At 37.6% G+C, this 19,729-nt stretch overlaps 1 protein-coding gene across 1 annotated transcript in view; it reads right to left on the bottom strand.

The window, feature by feature from the left end:
- LOC144313292 (ankyrin repeat domain-containing protein 26-like) overlaps positions 1–19,729 on the bottom strand; it is a 134,875-nt gene that overhangs the window by 72,544 nt on the left and 42,602 nt on the right. Inside the window, 1 exon segment of the mRNA XM_077896430.1 lies at positions 3,973–4,196. Coding sequence (XP_077752556.1) covers positions 3,973–4,196 — 224 coding nt within the window.

Consider the following 19,729-nt stretch of genomic DNA (forward strand, 5'->3'; position numbering starts at 1 on the left):
TGTAATTTATCCAAGAAAGATTTCAAAATCTCAGTCTTAAGGAAATTCAAGGAGCTACCAGAAAACACAAAAAGCCAATTCAGGGGTGCCTGGGTGGGTCAGGCAATTAAGTGTCTGACGCTTGATTTCATCTCAGGCTATGATCTCAGGGTCATGAGATTGAGCCCTGCATCAGGCTTACACTCAGCACAGTGTCCCTCTCCCTCTGCTATTCCCCCCTAGCTCACACACTTTCTCTCGCTAAAATAAATGAATAAAATCTTTAAAAAACAGTTAATTCAATAAAATGAGGAATACACTACATAAACAAAATGAGAAGTTTAATGAATAGCTGGAAGGGCTTAGTCAGTTTAAGTGTCTGACTTGGTTTTGGCTCAGGTCATGATCTCAAGGTCGTGGAATCACCCCCAGGTCTGCTTGAGATCCTCTCTCCATCTCTTTCTCTCTCTCCCCACTTGCTCGCTCTTTCTTTCTTTCTTTCTTTTTCTTTCTTTCTCTCTCTCTCTCTCTCTCTCAAATAAATACATTTTTAAAAATAATTTTAAAGGGACAAAGAAAAAGAAAATGTTTTGGTAACTTGTGCATACTTTTAGCCTAGTATCTAATCCTAATACAAAAAGCTAGATTTACCAACAGAAAATTATATATATTTTTTCATGGACTAAATGCATGCAAGAAAATATTATGAGCATATAGCTATGTAAATTTACAAAAAGACTGAATTTTCCCATAGGAGATTATCGGTTGAATAACTTTAGGGCACTGAAAACAAAAACAAAACCAGCAATTACTGTTTTAAAACTGCCATACAGATAACTCTTCTAGTTAAATTAAACATCCAAAAAAGATGGATCTTCCTGAAAGCAATTATTAAACAATTCTTCTCGACCCAAATTTCAGAAGTAAATCTGTAATTATGGATACGAAATAGCTTTCATTTTGAAAACAGTTAATAGAAGCAACTTTTAAATAGAAAACAACTGGTTAAAGACACCTCAAAGTTATGTTGGCGGGGGAATGCTAACATGCAGCCATGGTAACGAGAACCCATCAGAACCAGTTTTAAATGTTTGTAATGATCAATGCCATCTGTCCTCACTCACTAGCCAACCAATGTCAGCTTCTCCCTCATGAAGTATAGCCAATGTGGGACAAAATCACTCCAATACGCATGCCTTGAATGCCAACCAATCAACAACAGTCTTACCCAAATTACCATGGTGGCTTCAGATGATGACAAACCACTTAATTCTCTGAAAGTCTCCCAAGTCTTAAACTCCACTTTTCCTGAAACTGTATATAGAAAGCGAAGACTACTCTGTCAGAAAAGACTGTAAGTGGCCAGCATAGCTCCCTCTTATTAGTCAGCAGTAAATTCCGACTTCACCTTTATATTTCAGATATTGAGGGCTCATATCCTCTGGCAAAAATGTTTAAAGTCCTATAATAATTTACCACCATATTTCATTTTCCTTAATGAAACATAAATGAAGTTTGCTCTTCCTTTGTTCCATTCTACTATAATTAAAACTAACATAAATACCAGTAAAAGAATAAGTAGCAAGTAACCACAAGATTAGGCCCAAATAATCCACAAAATGCAGATAACGGACAGGTTAAATTGTCAGAATGGACCCATGCCAACCGTTCTTTCTGTTTAAGTGAGAATTGGTATTATGTTAAAAACAATACACACGGTTTAGTTAAACTCCATTCACTCAACAAACATTTATTGAATAGCACTATATATGCTAGAATGTTCTCTAAGCACTGAGGACACGGCCATAAACAGAAAAAACCCTACTCATGAGGATAGTAAACATAGTAACAATAAACTACACAGTATGAGAGGAGAAAAACTAAAGCAGAGAAATCAAATTTCAATGTGTTGTAGCAAAAGGGGTGGTCGAAATACTAGTCAGGATAAACCAAGAAGGGCCTTGCTGAGAAAGTGACCTTGAAGCAAAAACCAGGGAGAAAAAGAGGGAGCAAGGAGTAAGCCATGAGGATACCTGAGAGAAAAGCACTCCACAGAGAGTTTATAACAAGTACAGAGGTATGCCTGAAGTGTTTATAATGAGGGTGGGGGGTAAGAATAGTGAGAAATTCAAGTGTGGCTGAACAGAAGGAAAGGGATAGAAAGTAGTTCAAATCAGAGAGACAGAGGGAGGAAAGGATAGGGAGGGACCCGAGATGAACAAGTCACATAAGGCCTTGTAGCTATTAGAAAGAACTTGAGTGAATGGGAGGCCATTAGGTTTTGAGCAGAGGAGGACATAATCTGACTTATGTTTTAATAGATCCACTGTGTTTAGAATTAATGGAAAGTGAATTTTCGAAGATTATATAATATGAAGTCACTATTGAAAAATTTGATGTGGTGCATGTTGAAATATACGCTCTTTAAAATGGAAGAGTAAGGGGCGCCTGGTTGGCTCAGTCGGTAAAGCGTCTGCCTTCGGCTCAGATCATGACCCTGGAGTCCCGGGATCAGCCCCACTTCAGGCTCCCCGCTTCTCCCTCTGCCTCTGCCGCTCCCTGCACTCACACACTCTCTCTCTCAAATAAATAATCTTAAAAACATTTTTAAAGGAAAAATAATAGCCTGTATGCAAAGTGCCTGAAAAAGAAGATTCACTGCATTAACAACCTCTTGGTTTATAGCATAGGGATCAAATGTTTATACAGAATATGGGACAAGTTGCCACGTGAAATCTCTTCGTAATAATATTCAGATCAATTTGAGAGTCCAACATTTGAGCACTCGTGCATTGGGAACCAAAACCAAAAACCTAATAATTAGCAGTTTTGTTGGTAATAAGGTAGAGTGCCAGTGTAGCAGGTAACTTCCCTTTGCAACTCAGCAGATATTAAAAGTATTCTAAAGTTATTGTAAGACATCAAACCAAACACTTTAAATATACTTTGGGGGATCCCTGGGTGGCTCAGCAGTTTAGCGCCTGCCTCCAGTCCAGGGTGTGATCCTGGAGTCCAAGGATCGAGTCCCACATCAGGCTCCCTGCATGGAGCCTGCTTCTCCCTCTGCCTGTGTCTCTGCCTGCCTCTCTCTCTCTCTCTCTCTCTCTGTCTCTCTCTGTCTCTCATGAATAAATAAAAATAAAAATTAAAAATTTTAAATTTGTTAAACAATCAAAACCCTGCAGACCTAAATTCATTTTCTCAGATAGTTACATGCTGCATTATTTTATAGGTGTGAAAACTTACTTCCTTATGGATGGAGAGTTAGACTCCCTCCAAGTTTTTGATAGATCATCTTAACATATATATGTAACATGTTTATGTAAGTATTCTTAATATATCTGTCATATTTTATAAATATAATAATATATAATAAATGTTCTTAGAATATGTGTGTCTAAGTGTTGACACAAGTCATGTTTTCCTATAGGATCTACTCCTGGCAATGAAGCCGTTGGGATATAGGGACAGCATATATGAAATTTGAAATGCACTGCTACATCACTCTTCAGAAAGGATTTGTCAATTTTCTTCCTCTCTCTCGCTTTTAAAGATTTTTATTTATTTATTCAGGAGAGACACAGAGTGAGGCAGAGACATGGGCAGATGGAGAAGCAGGCTCCTCATGGGAAGCCTGATGCAGGACTCGATCCCATGACCCCGAGATCACAACCTGAGCCAAAGGCAGACGTTCAACCACTTAGCCACTCAGGTGCAACGGATCTGACAATTTTCACCTAACAGTGTATGAGAATGACTTTTTCCTTACATTTGCTAACCTAGGTTATTTTTTTTTTTAGTTAAATATTTATCACTATGCCTGCAAAACAATTTGATACCTTACTGGTCTTTGCCTCTTTCTGTTTAGCACCCTGGGTGGAATATCTCTACTAAAAATATAAAATGTGTTAAACATGAACATTAGCTCCAAACAGAATTTGTTTTATAGAAAAATAATAATTATCTACTGTTTAAATATTGCTATAGGCTTACCTATCAGAATCTTCATTCTGCGTAGTAGGAAACAGGTGGTTATCAGTTTTTCCAGTCTTTCTTTGTTGAATTAGTCCAGCAGCAGGAGCAGCAGCAGCAGCAGCAGCAGCAACAACAAGAGCAGTACCAAGAGCAGGAGCAGCAGCAGCAGCAGCAGCAGCATCATATATGTTTTCTGCTCCTTCCATTTTATTACTCGTGTGCTGCTTCCTTTCTTTTCCAGTCTTGAATGGAAATTTGATAGTTACAACTTCATTCATTAAAAAGAACTTTTTTCATTAATTGTATCATTTGACTCTTTAATGTAATTTTAATCAATAAAACTATCTTGCACTGAACTTTATCATTACGTGTAATTGTAATTTTTGGAAATTCTGCTTCATTTCTGTTGGAATAGAACAACATAATTTTCCAGAATTCCAAAAAGGGCTTTCTTAATTTTGTGTTCATATCTACACTTTGTTACCTAACATTCCCAACTTCACCCCATCTGACCAGCAGATACAAAGAAATAAAAAGACACAAAAATCTGTCCTCTTCCGTCTTTACCATCTGGATTTTGCTTACACCGACAGATTCAAAGGATGTGACATTGTGATGCTCCAGGAACAAAGAGGAAGCTTTCCATTTCTGCACTGAGCTATTCTTTCCCCAACTGCCTTTTATAATTCTTTTTTCATTTGGATCCCAGAGCTATCAAAAAAGTCACAGTGTTCATTAAAATATGTGAACCAAAGTTCACCACAACATAAAAGGAGCAAAACTGATATTAGTGTCGAATTTTGGGAAATGAGTAATGCTCCCCAAATTTCACATTCCATAACCATAAAATTTTATAGCTAGAGGGTATAAAAATAATTATCAACTTTAATCCCATTTTCTATTGATAATGGGAATAAAACCAAAAAAGATTACATGATTTGTCCAAAGTTCCTAAAGTGGCATTACCTAGCATCAAAGAGATGATACAATTCCTTGATGCTGAATCAAATAAATGACCCAACAAGTTTATTAATCCGCTATGCTAAAAGTGTGACTTTGGCACAGTAATTTAATACCTTAATTGGGGATGAGGCGCTTAGCTAATTTTTATTTTAAAGGAGGATATCTCTAGATTTTATTTTTCACCTCAAACATCAGTTTTCTCCCTTAGAGTCAAATACTGAAGGTTTGCTGAAAATCTATGCTACCTACATGATAAAAGTCGTATGTGTCAAAATATATCATACTTTATTAAACAAAATGTAAAGGTTTGATTCAACAAAAACACCTGAGAATGAAGATTAAACAAACACATATATGTGTATACACACACACACACACACACACACACACACACGTGGACACCAGGGTGGCTCAGTCAGTTAAACATCTGCCTTTGGCTCAGGTCATGATCCCCGGGATCTAGGATCAAGACCCGTGCATCAGGCTTCGTGCTCCGCCAGGAGTGTGCTTCTCCCTTTCCCTCCTACACCTGCTCCCATTTGTGTTCTCTCTCTTAGTGTCAAATAAAATCTAAAAAAAAAAAAAAATTTTTTTTTTTTTTTAATGTAGAGGAGATGCCTGAGTGGCACAGTTAGTTGGGCCTCCATCTCTTGATTGCAGTTCAGTTCATGATCTCCTGATCATGGGATTGAGCTCCGCTTCAGGCTCCACCCTCACTGGGGAGTTTGCTTCTCTCCCTTTCTCTCTCCCTCTACCCCCTTCACCCTGCTCACACACTCAAATAAATAAGTAAATAAATAAGTAAGTAAGTAAATAAATAAATCCTAAAAGAAAAAAAGGAGTCTGTTAAACTTTATCCCAAGAAGGTAGTAGGAGATGAAGAGGGACACTCTATCATACTAAAGGATCTCTCCAAAAAGACGACCTAACAATCATGAATATGTATGCCCCAAATGCAGGAACTGCCAAGTATAACAATTAATAACCAATGTTAGGACATACTTAGATAATAATACACATATACTTGGTGACTTCAATCTAGTGCTTTCTACACTCGATAGGTCTCCTAAGTACAACATCTCCAAAGAAACAAGCGCTTTAAATGATACACTGGACCAGATGGATTTCACAGATATTTACAGAAATTTACAACCAGACGCAACTGAATACACATTCTTCTCAAGTGCACATGGAACTTTCTCCAGAATAGGCCACATACTGGGTCACAAATCAGGTCTTAAACGATACCAAAAGATTGGGATTGTCCCCTACATATTTTCAGACCATAATGCTTTGAAACTAGAACTAAACCACAAGAAGAAATATGGAAGGATTTCAAACACGTGGAGGTTAACACCATCCTGCTAAACGATTAAAGGGTCAACCAGAAAATTAGAGAAGAATTAAAAAGATTCCTGGAAACTTAAGAGAATGAAGATACAACCGTTCAAAATCTTTGGGAACAGCAAAAGCAGTCCTGAGGGGGAAATACATCGCAAGACCAGCATCCGTCCCCAAACTGGAAAGAACTCAATGCAAAAGCTAACCTTGCACCTAAAGGAGCTGGAGAAGGAACAGCAACGGAAACCTTCAACTAGCAGAAGACAATTAATAAAGATTCGAGCAGAACTCAATGAGATAGAGACCATAAGAACTGTGGAACAGATCAACAAAAACCAGGAGTTGGTTCTTTGAAAGAATTAATAAGACAGATAAACTATTAGCCAAACTTATTAAAAAGAAGAGAGAGAAGACCCAAATTAATAAAATCATGAACGAGAGGGAGGGATCACCACCAACACCAAGGAAATACAAACGATTTTGAAAACTTAGTATGAGCAGCTTTACGCCAATAAATTAGGCAATCGAGAAGAAATGGGTGCATTCCTGGAAAACCACAAACTACAAAACTGCAACAGGAAGACATAGAAAACCTGAACAGGCCAATAACCAGGGACGAAACTGAAGCAGTCATCAAAAACCTACCAAGACACAAAAGTCCGGGGCCAGATGGCTTCCCAGGGGAATTCTATCAAACGTTTAAAGAACAAACCATACCTATTCCACTAAAGCTGTTATGAAAGATAGAAAGGGATGGAGTACTTCCAAAGTCGTTCTATGAGGCCAGCATCACCTTAATTGCAAAACCAGACACAGACCCCACCAAAAAGGAGAATTATAGACCAATACCCTGATGAACACGGACGCAAAAATTCTCAACAAGATACTAGCCAACAGGATCCGACAATACATTAAGAAGATGATTCACCATGACCCAGTGGGATTTATCCCCGGGATGCAAGGCTGCTTCAACACTTGTAAAGCAATCAATGTGATTCATCATATCAGCAAGAGAAAGAACCAAGAACCACATGATCCTCCCAATAGATGCAGAGAAAGCATTTGACAAAATACAACATCCATTCCTGATCAAAACTCTTCAGAGTGTAGGGATAGAGGGAACATTCCTCAGCATCTTAAAAGCCATCTACGAAAATATCGTTCTCAATGGGGAAACACTGGGAGCCTATCCCCTAAGATCAGGAACAAGACAGGGATGTCCACTCTCACCATTGCTATTCAACATAGTACCAGAAGTCCTAGCCTCGGCAATCAGGCAACAAAAAGAAATAAAAGACATTCAAACTGGCAAAGAGGAAGTCAAACTCTCCCTCTTTGCAGATGACATCATAATGCAGCTAGAAAACCCAAGAGACTCCACCCCAAGACTGCTAGAACTCACAGCCATTTGGCAGTGTGGCAGGATACAAAATCAATGCCCAGAAAACAGTGGCATTTCTATACACTAACAATGAGACTGAAGAAAGAGAAATGAAGGAGTCAATCCCAATTACAATTGCACCCAAAAGCATAAGGTAACAAGGAATATACATAACCAAAGAGGTAAAGGGTTTCTACCCTCAAAACTACAGAACACTTCTGAAGGAAATTGAGGAAGACACAAAGAGATGGAAACATATACCATGCTCATGGATTGGCAGAATGAATATTGGGAAAATGTCAATGGTACCCAGGGCAATTTACACACTTAATGCAATCCCTATCAACATACTATGGACTTTCTTCAGAAAGTTGGAACAAATCATCTTAAGATCTCTGTGGAATCAGAAAAGACCCCAAATAGCTAGGGGAATATTAAAAAAGAAAACCATAGCTGGGGGCATCACAATGCCAGATTTCAGGTTGTACTACAAAGCTGTGGTCATCAAGACAGTGAGGTACTGGCACAAAAACAGACACATAGATCAATGGAAACAGAATGGAGAATCCAGAAGTGGGCCCTCAACTCTATGCTCAAATAGTAGTCGGCAAAGCAGGAAAGACTATCCACTGGAAAAAAGACAGTCTCTTCAATAAATGGTGCTGGGAAAATTGGACAGCCACATGCAGAAGAATGAAACTGGACCATTCTCTTATGCCATACACAAAGAAAAACTCAAAATGGATGAAAGATCTGAATGTGAGACAGGAATCCATCAGAATCCTAGAGGAGAACACAGGCAACACCCTTTTTGAACTTGGCCACAGCAACTTCTTGCAAGATACATCCCTGAAGGGAAGAGAAAGCAAAGCAAAAGTGAATTATTGGGACTTCATCAAGGTAAGAAGCTTCTGCACAGCAAAAGAAACAGTCAACATAACTAAAAGGCAACCTACAGAATGGGAGAAGGTATTTGCAAATGACCTATCAGATAAAGGGCTAGTATCCAAGATCTATAAAGAACTTAGTAAACTCAAAGAAACAACAATCCAATCATGCTATGGGCAAAAGACATGGACAGAAATTTCACAGAGGAAGACATAGACATGGCCAACAAGCACATGAGAAAATGCTCTGCATCACTGGCCACCAGGGAAGTACAAATCAAAACCACAATGGGATACCACCTTCCACCAGTGAGAATGGGCAAAATTAACAAGGCAGGAAACAACAAATGTTGGAGAGGATGTGGAGAAAGGGGAACCCTCTTGCACTGTTGCTGGGAGTGGGAACTGGCACAGCCACTCTGGAGAACTGTGTGGAGGTTCCTCAAAGAGTTAACAATAGATCTGTCCTACGACCCAGCAATTGCACTGCTGGGGATTACCCCAAAGATACAGATGCAGTGAAATGCCAGGACACCCGCACCCCGATGTTTCTTGCAGCAATGTTCACAATAGACTAACTGTGGAAGGAGCCTCGGTGTCCATCGAAAGACGAATGGATAAAGAAGATGTGGTCTATGTATACAATGGAATATTACTCAGCCATTAGAAACGACAAATACCCACCATTTGCTTTGAGGTGGAGGGACCTGGACGGTATTATGCTGAGTGAAATGTGTCAGTCTTTAAAGGACAAACATTACATGGTCTCATTCATTTGGGGAATATAAAAATTAGTGAAAGGGAATAAAGGGAAATAGAGAAATTGAGTGAAAATATCAGTGAGAGTGACAAAACATGAGAGACACCTCACCCTGGGAAATGACCAAGGTGTAGTGCAAGGGGAAGCGGGCAGGGGGTTGGGGTGAGTGGGTTATGGGCACTGAGGGAGTCACTTGGCAGGATGAGCACTGGGTGTTATGGTATATGTTAACAAACTGAATTCCAATAAAAAATTACAAATAAAATACAAAATTAAAAAATACAAAATACAAAATATAACAACTATGAAGACTAAAGTTTCCCGAGATAACGTAAAATGTATCCACTGTTGGAGATCTTTGAGAAAGTAAAGGTCATCCTTCTACAAATAATATTGTATACTCTACGGGCAACTTTTCCTTCCTTACGATTCTATAATGATAAATCATCTTATAAAAAAATGATAAATCATGAGTTTATTCATTTGACATGTGTCTCTATTCTAAGCTTATATTTAAAAAAAGATGCATCAGAATCCAGAAAATAGTTTTTATATTTTTTAAGAATCTTGCAGCTTAAAATTTATTTTTTTCATTTAATGGATAGAGATTAAGAACCTCACTTACCTAAGAAAAAAATTCAGTTTTAATTAATGAGAAAACTAAAATGTTTATTTACGTCCTCTCTATTCTCAAAAGATATAAAGTCGACCAAGATTATACCACACAGTAAGTTTAATTAGAAACCACAAGAAAGACAACAGCCAAAGTTCAAAACTCATAATAAATCTGATTATGGCTTAAAACAGACTTCACTTTGTACTATGTATAAACACAACTCTTGCTAAATTAAATATAGGCTATCATACTTTATTAAACTTAAAAGGGTAAAATTTCCTCCCAGTTCTTCATAAAAACCAGCTGTCATTCTGAAGAATCTGAGCATGTTTTGTATTGCCTTTTATTAACTTGCATTTAAAATAATTTCTACCGCATTTTATAATATACAGCATCTGTTCTACCTTAGCCTCACTACTGCTGTGTTTTTAATAATAATCTCTCTAAACTCTCCTATCTTTACATTCATCTCATCCTTATTAAATGAATTCTTACCCCACAACCCCTCCCCTCATCTTCACATCCATCTAGCTATTCTATCCAGTTGCTTTCTAATTCTTTCCCTCCATAATGGCACACCTAAGATTTGTTTATTCCCACCAACCGTAATAAATCTCAACCCAGTACTTACTTCTCTGTTGTTATTACACTGTTTTCTCTTATATTCTTGAGGGCTTCCATTTCTCCCTAAGATTCTTTTCATTATAAGGATATCAAGAGGATAGTATGTGAAAAAACATGGGGGACAAAGTTCAAAACAACTTACCTTTGTAACACCAAGCATTGCTGAAGACGTTGCAAGAGGAGAATAGTCAGAGACATTGACGGATGGTTTACAGAGAGTTTCAGTCTTATCTTCCCTTGCAAAATTGTTGTCAGCAAATAAAGGTCTATCTTCTTGGCTCACAAGACCACATTTTGCTTCTATTTAGTGAAAAACAAAGTAAAGAGTACATGAAGATATCTGTAACTTTGAATTACTAAATAACACAAAAATGGACAAAACTCCGTGAAAAACACAAATCTTCAAATAGCTTACTCTTGGGTCGCAGAAAAGCAGCCATTTGCTTTCTTAAGTTTAGTTTCGGGACAGTCTAGAAAAAAAATTGATAGTTTTCAGGATTACAAGTATCACATTTCGTAAAAATAATTGTAATATTCACCATTACCAAATGAACACCATTACAAAAAGAACACAGGTTTTGGAGATCATTCAAATACAGATTCAAATCTCAGTTCCGCCATTTACTAACCTACATTTTCTCATGGGGTGAAGATTATAAGAGATTTAATAGTCCCAAAATGTTACTTTTCTTACCCCTGATTATTATACAAAGTCTTCCTCAAAAAGTTAAATAAAAATAGAGCTATCCGGGATCCCTGGGTGGCGCAGCGGTTTAGCGCCTGCCTTTGGCCTAGGGCGCGATCCTGGAGACCCTGGATCGAATCCCACGTCGGGCTCCCGGTGCATGGAGCCTGCTTCTCCCTCTGCCTATGTCTCTGCCTCTCTCTCCCTCTCTCTCTCTGTGACTATCATAAATAAATAAAAATTTAGGGAAAAAAATAGAGCTAACCTATGACCCAGCAATCGCAGTACTCAGTATTTATCCAAAAGATACAAACATAGTGATTTGAAAGGGCACCAGCACCCCAACGTTTAAAGCAGCAATGACCACAATAGCCAAACTACAGAAAAGCCCGATGCCCATTGACAGATGAATGGATAAAGAAGATGCAGTGTGTATAAATACAATGGAATATTACTCAGCCATCCTAAAGAATGAAATCTTGCCATTTGCAATAACATAGATGGGACTTAAGAGTATTATACTAAGTGAAATAAGTTAGAGAAAGACAAATACCATATGATTTCAATCCTATGTGGAATTTAAGAAACAAAACGGAGGTGCATAGCGGAAGAGAGGGAAAAATAAGATAAAAATCAGAGAGAGAGACAAACCGTAAGAGACTCTTAATCATAGGAAATAAACTGAGGGTTGTTGGAGGGGAGAGGGTTGGGGCAATGGGGTAATTGGGTGATGGTAATTAAGGAGGGCTCTTGAAGTAATAAGCACTAGATGATGTATGCAACTGATGGATCACTGAATTCTACCTCTGAAACTAATACGCTATATGTTAATTAATTTGAATTTAAAAATTTTAAAAAGGGGATCCCTGGGTAGCTCAGTGGTTTAGCGCCTGCCTTTGGCCCAGGGTGGGATTCCTGGAGACCAGGGATCGAGTCCCATGTCAGGCTCCCTGCATGGAGCCTGCTTCTCCCTCTGCCTGTGTCTCTGCCTCTCTCTCCCTATGTCTATCATGAATAAATAAAAAAATCTTAAAAAAAATTTTTTTAAATACTTTCTTTACCAAAATGTCTTAAAATAAAAATCTATCCCTAGGTAATTTAAATTAAAAAAACTAACAATAAGGGCAGCCCCGGTGGCGCAGCGGTTTAGCACCGCCTGCAGCCCAGCACGGGATCCTGGGGACCCTGGATCGAGTCCCACATCAGGCTCTCTGTATGATGCCTGCTTCTCCCTCTGCCTGTTTCTCTGCCTCTCTCTCTGTCTCTATGACTAAATAAATAAAATCTTTTAAAAAAACTAACAATAAGAAATGTCATTATTGGGACGCCTGTGTGGCTCAGTGGTTGAGCATCTGCCTTCGGCTCAGGGTGTGATCCCAGAGTCCCACATCAGGCTCCCTACATGGAGCCTGCTTCTCCTCCCTCTGCCTCTGTCTCTGACTCTCTCATGAATAAATGAATACAATATTTTTAAAAATTAATTATTTTATTATATTTAAAATTTTTCAAATGTGTTTGAATGATTTATAATTGCATGACGATCTCTTATAAGAGAAAATATTAAAATTTAGTTTCTAGTAGTATTTATTTGGGCAAGTTGGCATTACAAACAGTTTAAGTTGCTTTTGTTTGTCAAAATGCTAAGGACAAATGATTATCTAACATCAGCTCCTTCCAGGAATGTGAGAAAAATAATAAGGCTTGTGGGGTAATGGTTCAGGAATGAAAACCACAGACACACACAGACAACAGAAAGGCATAATCAAAAATATTGACAATAAACATAGAAACATAGAAACATAAACTTTTCAGATGGACTGAAAGAACAGACACTAAAGAAATGTGTTTTGTTTTTTTTTCCCCCATGTAAGGAAAACGTAGGGTACGGGAAAGTCATGTACAAAAAAATGCAGGGGGGACAGCCATGGTGGTTCAGTGGTTGAGTGTCTGCATTCCGCCCAGGGCGAGATCCTGGAGCCCCAGGATCGAGTCCCATGTCAGGCTCCCTGTATGGAGCCTGCTTCTCCCTCTGCCTGTGTCTCTGCCTCTCTGTGTGTGTGTGTGCATGTGTGTGTGTCTGTCATGAATAAATAAAACCTTTAAGAAATGCAGGAAGAAGAAGAAAAAAAGAAAAACATAAGACGTGACCAATCAAGCATGATCTTAAGGCAGGGAAAAGTGTAAGTTAAAAAAGGCCTGTGGAAAAAAAATGGTTAGGTTAGTATTAACTTATTAGTTAACACTAATTAATTATTAATTAGTATTAATACTAACCTAACCATTTTTCCACAGGCCACACTATATGTGTGTATATGTGTGTGTGTATATGTATGTATGTATGTATAGTTAGGAATATATAATGAACAGCCGCCTCTGTTTTATATATACAGGTAACATTTATATAATAGATTTATAAAATGTAATTGAAAAAAGTTTAAGAGACTTTTGTTTATACTATATCCCTAATAATACTGACTTTTCTTACTCTACATTTATTTGTTTATAAATACTGTAATAAGGAATTTAGTTCTGGGATGCCTGGGTGGCTCAGTGGTTGAGTGTCTGCATTCGGCTCAGGGCATGATCCTGGAGTCTCGGGATCTAGTCCCACATCATTGTGTGTGTCTCTCATAAATAAAAAATAAAATCTAAAAAGTAAGATTTTACTTTTTTCACCATAAAGTAAATTTTTCAGATAGTGGTCATCTCTCACAACCTGGAAGGTATAAATTATCACTAGAGCGAGAAAAAAATTGAAAAAGAACTGTTTCAAACACATCAACTTTCCACGTGGAATAAGAACTGGTAATGAAAATTCTAATAAGAAATGTATACCTTGAAAGCCTACATCTAATGTAATATAGATGGGGTTTAAAAAACAAAAGGTGAGAATTTTTATCTAAAATTCTAAGTTGACAATTGAAGGATACTAAAAAACAACTTTCTTTCTTATTTATTTCTTTATTTCCTCAACATAATTCATTTGAGCTTGTAAATCCTAAATGGAAAAAGGAAATATAAATTTGAACTATACTTTTTAAATTTATATATTTATGACATATTATGCATAATACTTATAACATTCCATTTTACAGAATTCCATCTGTCTGCTCACTTATTCACATTAGAAAAATATTAAATTGCTTCTTCCAAGCAGATCTTATTTTAGGTGTTCCAGGAGAAGCACGACTATGTTTCCTAACATAATCTACTACCTTATAATGAAGCACAGTCTTTAAAATGAATAGGTAAATAAATAGAAAATATCTAAAATTTTAAATTTTAACATCGGACACAAGGACTATGAGTAGATATTTTTAGCACTTTACTATAAAAGAATTCTGAGAATGGACATTTTACCATGTGGTTATGAAGAGCCTCCGCTTCTAGAGCTGATTATTGTTTTAGGCAATACTTGTATTCTTCACTTAGAAAAAGAGTGTTAACTACACTCTTAATGGAATGATTTCAAAAACACAGTGGAATACCATAGCAATATAAATTTTGAGAAACAATCCCTGATTTTCCACAATTTCTATTATTTTAGTCTAAATGTAACAAAAAGGATAGAAATAGAGAACTGAGTCCTCTCTGGTAAAACTATATGCTAACATGATAAAAAAAAAAAAAGTCCAATAAAGAAAAATATCCAAGAAAAAAAACCTACAATAATTGGATCCACTAAAGATTTCAGTTAGGCATGAGTATTATAAAGTCATGATAGCAATAAATAAATTCATTAAATGAATCAATAAAATCAATGTTAGTAGAATTTAAAAATCACAACAGTAAGAATTCTGATCCCTGACCAAATGTCATTTTCTCTCCAACATGGGAAAGCTTTTCCCAATAAAAGTTTGCTGTCATTATATATGTTCCAACCTATTTTTTCTGCCGACTTACCAAAGTAAAAAAAAAAAAATTCAACTTGCCATTTCTCTAAAATGTACTGACCAACCTTCCATTACAAACATAAAAAGACATCAGATAAGTTAAACTTTATCCCAAGAAGGTAGTAGGAGATGAAGAGGGACACTCTATCATACTAAAGGATCTCTCCAAAAAGATGACCTAACAATCATGAATATGTATGCCCCAAATGCAGGAACTGCCAAGTATAACAATTAATAACCAATGTTAGGACATACTTAGATAATAATACACATATACTTGGTGACTTCAATCTAGTGCTTTCTACACTCGATAGGTCTCCTAAGTACAACATCTCCAAAGAAACAAGCGCTTTAAATGATACACTGGACCAGATGGATTTCACAGATATTTACAGAAATTTACAACCAGACGCAACTGAATACACATTCTTCTCAAGTGCACATGGAACTTTCTCCAGAATAGGCCACATACTGGGTCACAAATCAGGTCTTAAACGATACCAAAAGATTGGGATTGTCCCCTACATATTTTCAGACCATAATGCTTTGAAACTAGAACTAAACCACAAGAAGAAATATGGAAGGATTTCAAACACGTGGAGGTTAACGACCATCCTGCTAAACGATTAAAGGGTCAACCAGAAAATTAGAGAAGAATTAAAAAGATTCCTGGAAACTTATGAGAATGAAGATACAACCGTTCAAAATCTTTGGGAACAGCAAAAGCAGTCCTGAGGGGGAAATACATCGCAAGACCAGCATCCGTCCCCAAACTGGAAAGAACTCAATGCAAAAGCTAACCTTGCACCTAAAGGAGCTGGAGAAGGAACAGCAACGGAAACCTTCAACCAGCAGAAGACAATTAATAAAGATTCGAGCAGAACTCAATGAGATAGAGACCATAAGAACTGTGGAACAGATCAACAAAAACCAGGAGTTGGTTCTTTGAAAGAATTAATAAGACAGATAAACTATTAGCCAAACTTATTAAAAAGAAGAGAGAGAAGACCCAAATTAATAAAATCATGAACGAGAGGGAGGGATCACCACCAACACCAAGGAAATACAAACGATTTTGAAAACTTAGTATGAGCAGCTTTACGCCAATAAATTAGGCAATCGAGAAGAAATGGGTGCATTCCTGGAAAACCACAAACTACAAAACTGCAACAGGAAGACATAGAAAACCTGAACAGGCCAATAACCAGGGACGAAACTGAAGCAGTCATCAAAAACCTACCAAGACACAAAAGTCCGGGGCCAGATGGCTTCCCAGGGGAATTCTATCAAACGTTTAAAGAACAAACCATACCTATTCCACTAAAGCTGTTATGAAAGATAGAAAGGGATGGAGTACTTCCAAAGTCGTTCTATGAGGCCAGCATCACCTTAATTGCAAAACCAGACACAGACCCCACCAAAAAGGAGAATTATAGACCAATACCCTGATGAACACGGACGCAAAAATTCTCAACAAGATACTAGCCAACAGGATCCGACAATACATTAAGAAGATGATTCACCATGACCCAGTGGGATTTATCCCCGGGATGCAAGGCTGCTTCAACACTTGTAAAGCAATCAATGTGATTCATCATATCAGCAAGAGAAAGAACCAAGAACCACATGATCCTCCCAATAGATGCAGAGAAAGCATTTGACAAAATACAACATCCATTCCTGATCAAAACTCTTCAGAGTGTAGGGATAGAGGGAACATTCCTCAGCATCTTAAAAGCCATCTACGAAAATATCGTTCTCAATGGGGAAACACTGGGAGCCTATCCCCTAAGATCAGGAACAAGACAGGGATGTCCACTCTCACCATTGCTATTCAACATAGTACCAGAAGTCCTAGCCTCGGCAATCAGGCAACAAAAAGAAATAAAAGACATTCAAACTGGCAAAGAGGAAGTCAAACTCTCCCTCTTTGCAGATGACATCATAATGCAGCTAGAAAACCCAAGAGACTCCACCCCAAGACTGCTAGAACTCACAGCCATTTGGCAGTGTGGCAGGATACAAAATCAATGCCCAGAAAACAGTGGCATTTCTATACACTAACAATGAGACTGAAGAAAGAGAAATGAAGGAGTCAATCCCAATTACAATTGCACCCAAAAGCATAAGGTAACAAGGAATATACATAACCAAAGAGGTAAAGGGTTTCTACCCTCAAAACTACAGAACACTTCTGAAGGAAATTGAGGAAGACACAAAGAGATGGAAACATATACCATGCTCATGGATTGGCAGAATGAATATTGGGAAAATGTCAATGGTACCCAGGGCAATTTACACACTTAATGCAATCCCTATCAACATACTATGGACTTTCTTCAGAAAGTTGGAACAAATCATCTTAAGATCTCTGTGGAATCAGAAAAGACCCCAAATAGCTAGGGGAATATTAAAAAAGAAAACCATAGCTGGGGGCATCACAATGCCAGATTTCAGGTTGTACTACAAAGCTGTGGTCATCAAGACAGTGAGGTACTGGCACAAAAACAGACACATAGATCAATGGAAACAGAATGGAGAATCCAGAAGTGGGCCCTCAACTCTATGCTCAAATAGTAGTCGGCAAAGCAGGAAAGACTATCCACTGGAAAAAAGACAGTCTCTTCAATAAATGGTGCTGGGAAAATTGGACAGCCACATGCAGAAGAATGAAACTGGACCATTCTCTTATGCCATACACAAAGAAAAACTCAAAATGGATGAAAGATCTGAATGTGAGACAGGAATCCATCAGAATCCTAGAGGAGAACACAGGCAACACCCTTTTTGAACTTGGCCACAGCAACTTCTTGCAAGATACATCCCTGAAGGGAAGAGAAAGCAAAGCAAAAGTGAATTATTGGGACTTCATCAAGGTAAGAAGCTTCTGCACAGCAAAAGAAACAGTCAACATAACTAAAAGGCAACCTACAGAATGGGAGAAGGTATTTGCAAATGACCTATCAGATAAAGGGCTAGTATCCAAGATCTATAAAGAACTTAGTAAACTCAAAGAAACAACAATCCAATCATGCTATGGGCAAAAGACATGGACAGAAATTTCACAGAGGAAGACATAGACATGGCCAACAAGCACATGAGAAAATGCTCTGCATCACTGGCCACCAGGGAAGTACAAATCAAAACCACAATGGGATACCACCTTCCACCAGTGAGAATGGGCAAAATTAACAAGGCAGGAAACAACAAATGTTGGAGAGGATGTGGAGAAAGGGGAACCCTCTTGCACTGTTGCTGGGAGTGGGAACTGGCACAGCCACTCTGGAGAACTGTGTGGAGGTTCCTCAAAGAGTTAACAATAGATCTGTCCTACGACCCAGCAATTGCACTGCTGGGGATTACCCCAAAGATACAGATGCAGTGAAATGCCAGGACACCCGCACCCCGATGTTTCTTGCAGCAATGTTCACAATAGACTAACTGTGGAAGGAGCCTCGGTGTCCATCGAAAGACGAATGGATAAAGAAGATGTGGTCTATGTATACAATGGAATATTACTCAGCCATTAGAAACGACAAATACCCACCATTTGCTTTGAGGTGGAGGGACCTGGACGGTATTATGCTGAGTGAAATGTGTCAGTCTTTAAAGGACAAACATTACATGGTCTCATTCATTTGGGGAATATAAAAATTAGTGAAAGGGAATAAAGGGAAATAGAGAAATTGAGTGAAAATATCAGTGAGAGTGACAAAACATGAGAGACACCTCACCCTGGGAAATGACCAAGGTGTAGTGCAAGGGGAAGCGGGCAGGGGGTTGGGGTGAGTGGGTTATGGGCACTGAGGGAGTCACTTGGCAGGATGAGCACTGGGTGTTATGGTATATGTTAACAAACTGAATTCCAATAAAAAATTACAAATAAAATACAAAATTAAAAAATACAAAATACAAAATATAACAACTATGAAGACTAAAGTTTCCCGAGATAACGTAAAATGTATCCACTGTTGGAGATCTTTGAGAAAGTAAAGGTCATCCTTCTACAAATAATATTGTATACTCTACGGGCAACTTTTCCTTCCTTACGATTCTATAATGATAAATCATCTTATAAAAAAATGATAAATCATGAGTTTATTCATTTGACATGTGTCTCTATTCTAAGCTTATATTTAAAAAAAGATGCATCAGAATCCAGAAAATAGTTTTTATATTTTTTAAGAATCTTGCAGCTTAAAATTTATTTTTTTCATTTAATGGATAGAGATTAAGAACCTCACTTACCTAAGAAAAAAATTCAGTTTTAATTAATGAGAAAACTAAAATGTTTATTTACGTCCTCTCTATTCTCAAAAGATATAAAGTCGACCAAGATTATACCACACAGTAAGTTTAATTAGAAACCACAAGAAAGACAACAGCCAAAGTTCAAAACTCATAATAAATCTGATTATGGCTTAAAACAGACTTCACTTTGTACTATGTATAAACACAACTCTTGCTAAATTAAATATAGGCTATCATACTTTATTAAACTTAAAAGGGTAAAATTTCCTCCCAGTTCTTCATAAAAACCAGCTGTCATTCTGAAGAATCTGAGCATGTTTTGTATTGCCTTTTATTAACTTGCATTTAAAATAATTTCTACCGCATTTTATAAT

This window comes from Canis aureus, chromosome 5 (genome assembly GCF_053574225.1).
Source record: "Canis aureus isolate CA01 chromosome 5, VMU_Caureus_v.1.0, whole genome shotgun sequence".
NCBI classification, from domain to species: domain Eukaryota; kingdom Metazoa; phylum Chordata; class Mammalia; order Carnivora; family Canidae; genus Canis; species Canis aureus.